The sequence below is a fragment of the Rhea pennata genome, chromosome 5 (assembly GCF_028389875.1).
Source record: "Rhea pennata isolate bPtePen1 chromosome 5, bPtePen1.pri, whole genome shotgun sequence".
Taxonomy (NCBI): Eukaryota; Metazoa; Chordata; class Aves; order Rheiformes; family Rheidae; genus Rhea; species Rhea pennata.
In genome coordinates, this window is record NC_084667.1 from 58,149,386 (window position 1) to 58,160,091 (window position 10,706).

Here is a 10,706-nt window from a genome sequence, read left to right on the forward strand (position 1 = left end):
GTAGGTACTGTCTAATTACAGCCGTGGCTGCAATGTTGCAATTCTGTGAGCGTAAGCCATTAACTATCAAAAAATAGGACTCTTCAGAAAGGAAACTGAACTCCCTTGTCTTTCAGATACATTTCCTGTACCAGTACTCTCTCCAGTTTTTCTTGGACATCTATCACAACGTCTTGTATGAGAACCCAAACCTCAAGGGAATTACAGACCATACTCAGCGTCTTTCGATCATCACAAAGGATCTCTTTCAGGTTCCATATTTTATTTAGTAAATGTGATTCTTCAATCATTTTTAAAGATCAGTGTTCAAGGCTCCTTATACTACTAAAATTACTCTTCTCTTGGTAGGTGGCTTTCAATAGAGTGGCACGTGGCATGCTACATCAAGATCACATAACATTTGCTATGTTGCTGGCCCGGATTAAACTGAAAGGCACTATTGGGTAAACGTTTATTTCCTCAGTTCACTATAGTTGAAAAAGTGAGAGATATCTTGAAATCAGCACCTTGCTGAAGTCTTCTGTTCTCTTACCATTAGGGAACCTACATATGATGCAGAATTCCAGCACTTCTTGAGAGGGAAGGAGATAGTACTAAATACTGCATCTCTTCCAAAAATCAGTGGTTTGACTGTAGAGCAAACGGAAGCAATGATGAGGTTGAGCTGCCTTCCTGCATTTAAGGACCTTGTTTCAAAGGTTCAAGCTGATGAGGTAAGTGTTGGGTAGGGTTTGCTTCTGCACTAAATGCCCTGGTTAGCTTTTTAGGTTTTTCCTTTAAGAGCTTTGTGCTACACTGAAGTATTATCTTTGATAAAAGAGCAAATTGTCCTAAGAATACATCTGTGTTCTGACTTGTGATAGTCCGTACTCAAAAATGCGCCCATATCTTAAATGGTGCATTTAATTTTGGTTGCCCTGTCTAGTTTTTATATTAAAAATTGAATTCTCTTTGCTGCCTCTAATCTTCTCAGCAGTCCAAAAATCATCAGCTTTGGGGGAGAAATAATTCATAGCTTCAGCTGGGATTTGGTAGAAGTCTGTAGAATCAGTGGTGGGGGAAATGCAAAGGTTATAGGACAGCAGTGAAATGATTAGACAGATTTAAAGAGCGTAATGGATGAAGCATAATTCAAGTTTTAGATACGGGTTTTGATTTAAAAAAATAAATAAACTCTGAAGTTCATTGAAGAAAACTTGATTCAAGAACTACTAAATGTGATGGTCCAAGTGCAGTTTTGGTCAGTCTTATTCAGACCACTTATATCTAGTAGCCTGGGCTAAATTAATCTTTTCCTTCAATTAAATTGATTTGACTAATGGTCTGTTATAAGAATGCTCCTGCTTAACAGTGTTAGCCCTGTCCTACTTCACAAGCTCAAATGCTGCATCACTCAAATGTTTAGTACTCAATCTAAGCTTTTATTCTAAAGATGGATGTTAGGATATGGGCATTAAATGGTAAAAATCTTACAAAACTGTGGATTTCATTGATTAAACACTTCAGCTACTTATTTGAATTTTTAAATCAATAAAGGATTTGAAAATTGAAGACTAGTGGAGCTTGGACAGTGCCAAGCTCAACCATACCTTGCGCAGAGTTATTTCTGTCTGAAAACTGTTACGTAGCTGAGCATTTCTGCAGTACATTATACAAAAATGCTCTATTTTTAAAGCTGAGATTGAGAACCTCTCTAGGTTCTCAATCAGGAGCAGGATCTGGACAGACTTCACCTATGTTACGCTTGTACAGCATAGAGCCCTTGCAGCAGGCTCTTGAAGCTGTTAAACTCCAAGTTTTGCAAAACTCCAATTTCAAAATTTGCATTTTCTTTCGATACAGCAATTCTGCATCTGGCTGGATAGCAGCTCACCAGAGCAGACTGTACCATACCTTTGGACTGAAGAGAAACCTGCAAGTAAGTTGAGTTGCACTATTGTCCCCACTGATCCTACCAACTTTATTCTATGTAGAATTACGTAGTTTTTCAAGGCAATTCTAAAGTAGACCTTAATGCATGGGAAAATGACAACCTTGGGATTGTGAAAGAGAAGTGTTTTCAGCAGATTGAGGTTCTAAGCAGCAGCCACGACACTTAGTTCCTGCTCGTATCTTGTGTTCTAGTCTTCCACTGAGCATAAAATGTCTCTCCACAATCTTGTTAGAGCACATAATAGTTTGGATTAACCCTAGTCATTTCAAGGGTGCAATTCAGTACTCTAAAAAGCTTCAACTTCAACACAGGTTTTCTGAGGACAAGGTCTACTAGAGTATTTACTGCTGCAGTTGTTATATCTAAGTGTGAAGTTTTAATTCTTATTACATTAGTTGCTAGTGCTAATTTCTTAGATTTACAACTTAAGGGTAACTACTGATAGATGGAAGAGCTGAAGGGCAGGAAGGTAATGTAAGGAAATGTTTGCCAGCTGTGATTATTCAAGCCGTGTTTCTGTAAGTGATTTTCTAAATTAAGCATTCTAAGCTTGTATTTAGTAGCTACTGTAAAGCAGCTTGACAATTAACTTAAAAGATCTAAGTTATCTAACCTGTTTATGCTAGCCAGGAGTGTAATATTTCAAAGACTAACCGCAGACTAGATTTTGAATTAGTGAAAGAGTATAAAGTGTTCTGCTGTCATGGGAACTTAAAATCACTTAAGGGCAATGCAAAATCACTTAAGGGCAATGCTTCCAGACTGTAGATTTTATAAAATTGGCCTTTCAGTAGCATCCAAAAGTATCTTGTTAATATAGGCCTCTAAAGGGCTTGCAACAAAAGAAATTGAACAGATAATTAAGACTTCATAGCAACCAGCTGAAGACAGTAAGCTTAACTTTTGACTGTCAAAGTGAAAAGGGAATATGATCACTCCATTAGTAAGATGCAGCAGATACTTCAAAGGGATAATTTTTCTCTAAAAATCCAGTTGTCCGAACAAGATGAATGATGAAATAAGAATTGAAAAGAGGAAGGTTTTGGGTCATTCTCTGACCTATCCATCTAATTTATCTCCCCTTTTCAGCTCCTATTGGACAGGCTATTCATCGCTTGCTGCTGATCCAAGCCTTCCGTCCAGATCGTTTGTTGGCAATGGCTCACACCTTTGTTTCCACAAATCTTGGAGAGTCTTTCATGTCCATTATGGAGCAGCCTTTAGACCTAACACACATTGTAGACACTGAGGTAACCTGACTTTTTTTGAAAGGCTGATATCCTGAGATAGACTTTGCATGAATTCTATAGTAAGTACACCAGTCACTGGAATATTTCTTCCATTTATCACCATACATTGAAATATTTCTTCCATTTCTCTTTCTTCCATTTGTCTTTCTCTCCATAGGAATAGATTGTGTTCCTATTTGTTTTTGCTACTTTGAGTTTATATTATGCCTTTAGCTGACAAAGGGAAGACAGACTGAGCTTACTGCATTCTCATATTTTGTATAGTGCCTGCCTCTTATCCTTTTAAATTTCCTGGACTATAGGTGAAACCTAATACTCCTGTGCTGATGTGTTCTGTACCTGGCTATGATGCCAGTGGTCATGTTGAAGACCTTGCAGCTGAGCAGAACACACAGATTACTTCTATTGCTATTGGTAAGAGCACACCTCGTTTCATCAGTCAAGCATAAATGAAATTGGTAGGGGTAAGAGCTTTAGCTACTTTTTGTCTTTTAGGTTCTGCTGAAGGGTTTAACCAAGCAGATAAAGCAATAAACACAGCAGTAAAATCTGGAAGGTAAGTTCTGTCTCTTTTGTTAGTTAGAGTACTGGGTGGCAGAAGGGTAAAATAAGTAAAATAATCTGTTGGCTAAACCGATTAAATCAGAAGGAAAACAAACTGAGGCTGTGTCTGTATTTCAGTTCCTAAACAGTTTAAGCACAGTTATTCACAGCTTGTATTTGGTTTAAATACTTTCAAGAGGAAAGGTAGGTAGCATCTGCGAAACAGGAAAGTTAGCCCATTTACAGTAGACAGTAACTGATTCTGTGTGGAATATACTTAAAAGAAGGAGGAAATGTATAATATTAACATCAGATTCTGTTACTCTGGTAATTATGGTCACAATCCATAAGCTGTAAACTCAAAAGCACTTACTCTGTTTCAAAAAATCACAGATGGGTAATGCTGAAGAACGTCCACTTGGCTCCTGGTTGGCTGATGCAACTAGAAAAGAAGCTACATTCCCTACAACCTCATGCTTGCTTCAGACTCTTCCTTACAATGGAGATTAACCCCAAGGTAACATTTACCTGAAATTTGATGCTCTGGTATTGTAACTGGCTTGCAGAGCCAAGAATGCTACCTAGGGTAGCATTTCTCATGATTGACTTACCTGGACTAAAGAAAGACTATGTGCTTGTCAGGGCAGTTATTAGCCTTGGTTTCTGAAAACTTGATTGTACCTGAAAACTTCCTACCGTTCCTTTCATTGTTTCCCCTGCCCTTCCAAAGAAAAGATGGACTTCACTGCATGTGCTGGCAATGAGGCTTTGATGCTAACCTAAATTGTGCTGCTAGATGGATTGAATTTAGTGAAGGGTAAAGGAGTTGGGTTTGAGTTTAACGATCTTTGTCTTTTAGGTGCCAGTGAACCTGTTACGTGCTGGCCGGATCTTTGTGTTTGAACCTCCTCCTGGTGTAAAGGCAAACATGTTGAGAACTTTCAGTAGCATTCCAGTTTCAAGAATGTGCAAGGTAAGGCGGAGGCTTGTGTAGGTGAAGGGAAATACCTGAATGTGTTTGTGAAGGTCTTGGTTTAGAAAGATGGCTTGAAAACTCAACTGTTAAGACTTGCATAGCATATTCTGTTTTCAAAGCAGTAAAGTAGTAGTTGTACCTTCTGGTGATAGGGTGCATTCAGTTAAGTAGTGACCTGCTGTTGGAGGTGACATTTTCTAGCCCTTTAGCTGATTTTAATATTAACCATTTACTTGAGTAATAAGTGTGGGTTTTTTTCTTTCACTTCCTAGTCTCCAAATGAGCGTGCTCGTTTATATTTTCTTCTTGCGTGGTTCCATGCCATTATCCAAGAGCGTTTGCGCTATGCTCCTTTGGGATGGTCCAAGAAGTATGAATTTGGAGAATCTGACCTGAGATCTGCCTGTGACACAGTAGATACATGGTTGGATGATACAGCAAAGGCAAGTAGTCTTGTGTACTTAAGTAAAGGTAAATTAGATAAGATCTTCACAAAAAGGTAGTCTGTTCTGGAAACATTTAGTAGCTTAGATAAGTTGGTTCAGATAATCTGGTGGTAATTTAACTTCAGGTTTTTTTTTATTTGATTCTTTTATCAGAGGAGAGGTGAAAAGGATTCTTTCCTGCTAATTAAATTGCACTTTACTCATAGGGCCGCCAAAACATTTCACCTGATAAAATCCCCTGGTCTGCATTAAAGACTCTGATGGCACAGTCTATCTACGGAGGTCGCATTGATAACGAATTCGATCAGCGTTTGTTAAACACTTTCTTGGAACGTCTGTTTACTACTTTAAGTTTTGATAGTGAATTCAAACTGGCTTGCAAAGTTGATGGACACAAAGATATTCAGATGCCAGATGGAATCAGGTATCTTTTCCATATCTTCCTAAAGCTGTTTTTAAAAAACAATTAAAAACATCCTACCAACTTAGAACCTAAACTGCATCTCTGTGCTGGAACTTAGCTACGTAAATATTTATCTCGGGCGAAGAATTACCTTGTCATTCTAATAGGGTAAACCTTCTAATGAATACCAAAATTCTGACTCACAGACGTGAAGAATTTGTTCAGTGGGTTGAGATGCTGCCAGATACACAGACACCTTCATGGCTGGGCCTGCCAAATAATGCAGAGAAAGTTCTTCTCACCACACAAGGTAAAAACAGAACTTAACCTGTCTGTGTTAATCACATGAGATATTGTTAAAACTAAAAAACAGATGAGATATTAAATCCTGCTGAAGAATTGGTGGCTTTCCCCTCCTCCCTCAACATACTTGGTTTAACCTCTGCCAGGTAAACACCTTAGCATTCTGAAAACTGACCAGAAGCTTGTGAATTCAAGAACTAGTTAAATTCAGCCTTCGAGATGTCAAGCTCCCATCTTGATGCCGGAAAGTTTTGTCAACTCTAGACGTTCCTGTAGCTAGACAGTTCTGAATCTTAGGTCTTGATTGGTTCTTGCATATAATAGGATGCTTTCATCTTTATCCCACTGTTTCTCTGACTAACAGCTTATCTTCTGGTTTAGGCATAGATATGATTAGTAAAATGCTGAAAATGCAGATGCTAGAGGATGAGGATGATCTAGCCTATGCAGAAACTGAGAAGAAGACAAGAACTGATTCCACATCAGATGGTCGTCCAGCCTGGATGAGAACACTGCATACCACAGCTTCTAACTGGCTTCACCTAATCCCACAAACTCTAAATCATTTGAAGCGGACTGTGGAAAACATTAAGGCAAGAACTAAGTTTTGTTGAACGTGAGCATTATAAGAGCACAAGTTCCAGTGCATTGGAACAAGTACCTTGTGATTGCAAGTATGAGTGAGTGAAAATGTTCAGGGAAAGGTGGAACCTGTATTGATGCTGATTCTGACTATTATGGCTACATAATAACAGCTACATAAAATGTTTTATTTACAGCCAGTGCACACAAATGCTAAAATTTAAAAATAGCTAGCGGGAGAGGGAGTAGGGCAGCAGCTTCTGCTAACTGGGAACAGAAATTTTAGGGGTTGGAGGAAAGAACTTTGAGATCTGGACAATAGTAACCTAAGCTCTAACTCTGGAATAAGGTCCACAGTAGAATAAATGCAGTACTAGCTGCCTGCTTCTTGAGACCTACTCAGGGATAACACGGGGGAAAATTTTGTTGCTGCTTGAAGAAAATCTAGAATTGACTGAAATAAGCTGCAGAGGCAGTCTGTATTAACTAGAAGTCTTTTATTTCCTCGCTTCTTCAAAGGGAAGGAGACTGTGCATTGTTAAACAATCTCTACAGTCACTTTCTGCACCACAGGTTGCATTTTGAAGTTCAATGCTTTAGTCAATGTCACTGGCCAGCCCATCCAGTTTGGGTAGATTTTTGTAATAGGATAATGTTGTTGTTCAGCAGGAAGCTTGTACTTTGATCTGCAACTTACTTTGAATGTTTTGAAAATCAGGATCCTTTGTTCCGATTCTTTGAGAGAGAGGTGAAAATGGGAGCTAAACTACTTCAGGATGTCCGTCAAGACCTTGCAGATGTGGTTCAAGTGTGTGAAGGAAAAAAGAAACAAACTAACTACTTACGTACACTTATAAACGAACTGGTGAAAGGTAAAGTAATTCAGACTAGAGACTTGCCATTTTTCTGTTTGTGTCTTGCACTTTGAAAGTTAAAGGCTCTTACGCTTACAAGCTTAAGCCAGAAAATCAGTTGGCTTTACGATTTGACGAAAGCAGCCTTTTTTGAGTCAAGCGTAAGAAAAATCCAGATAGTTTGGTTCAGATTTCAAGTTGTGATAGGTAATAGGCTTGTTTGTACTGTTCAAGCCAGCAGCTTAATTTCTAAGCTGAAAATTTAACAAATTTGTTCAGTTTTTGAACAGTGGTAGAATAAATGTATTTATACATTTATTTATTTATTACATTTATACAATAGAAATGATATTCCTGGTATCAAATCTCCTAGCAATTGTCTGTTTTGTAAACTACTTCTATTTCAAGACCACAGGTAAATACAGAATTTTCTAAGTATAGAAGGAATGTTACAGACATAGACATCCTATTTCTAGTAACATTAGGATCTGCTATTGATGAATATCATTCTGAAGTCAGCTTTGAACAAAATATTTTCTAAAACATTAACTTGACCTCTTTCTAAAGGGTTCAAATCTGCAAGTAAACTTGAAGGTCAGTTATAGCAGTATATAGTTATGTGTAACTGAGGTTGCTGTTGAAGGGCTTTTATATGTGGATGGCATTTTAAATAAATACGAAAGCTGGGGCTTTGTAGTATTTTAAAGTGATTTTATTTACTGACAACCCGTTTGAAAGCTTTACCCAATACGTAAATGGCTATGGAGAGGAGAAGAAATGGGTAGAGTGTAAAAATAGTGCATAAGTCCAGGTTGTATGTAAACAAAACTTAACTTTGATTATTTTATTCATAGGTATTTTGCCTCGTAGCTGGTCTCATTACACGGTGCCGGCTGGTATGACTGTTATTCAGTGGGTGTCTGACTTCAGTGAACGCATTAAGCAACTGCAGAATATTTCCCAGGCAGCTGCTTCTGGTGGAGCAAAAGAACTGAAGGTACCTACTTCACCTAGAAGTTATATTTGAATTCAGGTGGGCTTGTATAACTACTCTAAGGAGTCTTCATGTCAAAGACTTTTTAGAAGTTCCTCTAGCAAAATAGCTTCAGTCAGTGTTCTCTGAATTGTGCTTGTCAATGCTGTTGAGCTTCTCCTGATCTCAAAATGGTGAGACTTAGCAAACTAAGAGTTCGTATGGTGGAGGAAAACATTTTAGAATGGCAGAAACCATAGCCCTAGAGGAAAAAGCAGGTTAGCAATTTTGGGTAGCATTCAGATAGCAACAGGAAAAATATTGCGTAAACTTAAATTTCTGAAGTAATGGGTATGATAAGTCTTAATAGTTTAAAAGTTGAATTAATGCTGACTATCGAGAAGCTGCAGCCATACATACTAAAGCAGATGACTTTTCTTCTTCCTCCACTTCGAATTAGAACATCCATGTGTGCCTGGGCGGCCTGTTTGTACCAGAGGCTTACATCACTGCCACAAGACAGTATGTTGCCCAAGCAAACAGTTGGTCCCTTGAAGAACTTTGTCTTGAGGTCAATGTTACAACTACACAGAATGCAGTACTGGATGCGTGCAGTTTTGGAGTCACAGGTAAACTTGTGGTGAAAAGAAAGAAGTGCTTGCTCTAAAGCACTTTCAGAAGCCCCTGGTATTAAAATGGACTGCATCAACTGATAAAGATTGCCTCTTTGGAAAGAGTCTAACTCTTGCAAAGTTGTTTAAAATGAGTTTGATATTAGTTTTAGGTACTTCCCTAATGCTGACAAAGAGATCTCAAGAGTCAAGTTAGTGCAGATTTAAGCAATATTGGGTAGCGTATCTGTGAACTTCTTTGTTTTGGGGTACCAAATACCTTGTCTCCCACTAAGTGAGCTTAGACAGCAGTGAACCTGAATGGCTGTAGTTTAAAGCATTGTCTTGCAAACTTGGATGGATAACTTTTAATTCAGTTAATGTTATACATGGAGACTTGCTTTGCCTGGATGTATGAAAGATCTTAGAACTAAAGCATATTCTAATTTACAGGCCTAAAGCTTCAGGGAGCTACATGCAATAATAACAAGCTGTCACTTTCAAATGCTATTTCAACTGTACTGCCCATAACACAGCTTCGCTGGATCAAGCAGACAAATGCTGATAAAAAAGCAAATGTGGTAAGTACTGAGATTTTTTAAAAAATAATTAAAACCCTTATGCTTAGATTTCCCAGTGGTTTGCTGCCTAGGCTTTCTGTTTTGTCTGTTTAACTTCTCTGATGTGTCACAGCTACTTCCTCTTACTTGTCTGGCACCACAAAAGTTGTTCATTTCTCTTGTTCTCAGGGCAAACTGATGGCTATGTTCTAGACTTAGCTGCAGATAGACACAGTATTAACTAGGTCTTGCCTTTGTAGTTAGGTAAGAAGAGGGAGAGGCATCCAATAATAATAATGTTACTCAGGCCAAAACTTGAATTTGTACTTATAAACAATGTTGTGTTTTAAATTGAACTTACTGGGCCTGATTTCCATCCTGAAGGCACTTCCCATTTTGGCTATTACTACCTGAAATTAATTCCTACCTCATAAATGCCGCCTAATGGTATAGGTACCTCTTGCTCTTTTCAACTACCTTGCATAACCCTTCTTCTGTGTTCATGTTTTTCTCCAGGTTACGTTACCAGTTTATCTGAACTTCACTCGTGCTGATCTGATTTTCACAGTTGACTTCGAAATAGCTACCAAGGAAGACCCTCGTAGCTTCTATGAACGTGGTGTCGCAGTTCTCTGCACTGAGTAACAAGACCAGTTTTGTAACTCGTAATATTGTAGTAATTGTCAGTCTTCTATGTAGTTTTCTCCAGTACTGCGTATATGATACAGTTACGTTGTCAAATGGACTAGTGTAAAGTTGAGTAGCAAGAAAGCAGTGTATTGCTAAGCTTTTAGACTAAACGTGTTTGAGGGAAAATCGGATGAGATTTTTAGATCGTTTTTGGAATGTGTTACATTTGATGGGTCATATTACATAAAATAAAAGCTATAGCCAGACTATGACTCTTTCTGGAAATAACTGTTCTTAAGGTGATTTTTCGGGAGAAAGGCTCTGTAATTCTCTTATAAAATAAGAAGTAATGAATTGGTTAATAGTGTACTTGAATACCTTTGCACAGCTCAGCAGCTTATTCAGCTAACTCCAAGTAACAAAAATCTTTTATCAAAAGGGTAGAAAGTCTTTAACAGGACACAAAGCAAAGCATGAAGTGACTTGCTATAAACTCTGAATTATATTAAGTTACTGGAACAGTTCTTTCTGGTTGGAATTTCTTGTCTAAGTTAACAGCCAGATATGGAAGTGTAGAGTAACATCACAAAACTTTTTGCTTGAAACAAGTTGCATATATGCAACTGCTGAGCTGCATGCAGA

The 10,706-nt window shown here is 38.1% G+C and overlaps 1 protein-coding gene across 1 annotated transcript in view; it reads left to right on the top strand.

The window, feature by feature from the left end:
* The window catches only part of DYNC1H1 (dynein cytoplasmic 1 heavy chain 1), a 44,625-nt gene extending 34,289 nt beyond the window's left edge, over positions 1 to 10,336 (top strand). Inside the window, exons 61-78 of the mRNA XM_062576715.1 lie at positions 117 to 251; positions 349 to 443; positions 539 to 713; positions 1,843 to 1,918; positions 3,023 to 3,183; positions 3,486 to 3,597; positions 3,679 to 3,739; positions 4,120 to 4,243; positions 4,586 to 4,699; positions 4,975 to 5,145; positions 5,355 to 5,572; positions 5,758 to 5,861; positions 6,236 to 6,447; positions 7,155 to 7,308; positions 8,145 to 8,287; positions 8,724 to 8,892; positions 9,328 to 9,455; positions 9,951 to 10,336. Of these exons, the coding sequence (XP_062432699.1) occupies positions 117 to 251; positions 349 to 443; positions 539 to 713; positions 1,843 to 1,918; positions 3,023 to 3,183; positions 3,486 to 3,597; positions 3,679 to 3,739; positions 4,120 to 4,243; positions 4,586 to 4,699; positions 4,975 to 5,145; positions 5,355 to 5,572; positions 5,758 to 5,861; positions 6,236 to 6,447; positions 7,155 to 7,308; positions 8,145 to 8,287; positions 8,724 to 8,892; positions 9,328 to 9,455; positions 9,951 to 10,079 (2,481 nt within the window). The 3' untranslated portion in view covers positions 10,080 to 10,336. The remainder of the gene's footprint in view (positions 1 to 116; positions 252 to 348; positions 444 to 538; positions 714 to 1,842; positions 1,919 to 3,022; positions 3,184 to 3,485; positions 3,598 to 3,678; positions 3,740 to 4,119; positions 4,244 to 4,585; positions 4,700 to 4,974; positions 5,146 to 5,354; positions 5,573 to 5,757; positions 5,862 to 6,235; positions 6,448 to 7,154; positions 7,309 to 8,144; positions 8,288 to 8,723; positions 8,893 to 9,327; positions 9,456 to 9,950) is intronic.
* The last annotated feature ends 370 nt before the right edge of the window (positions 10,337 to 10,706 follow it).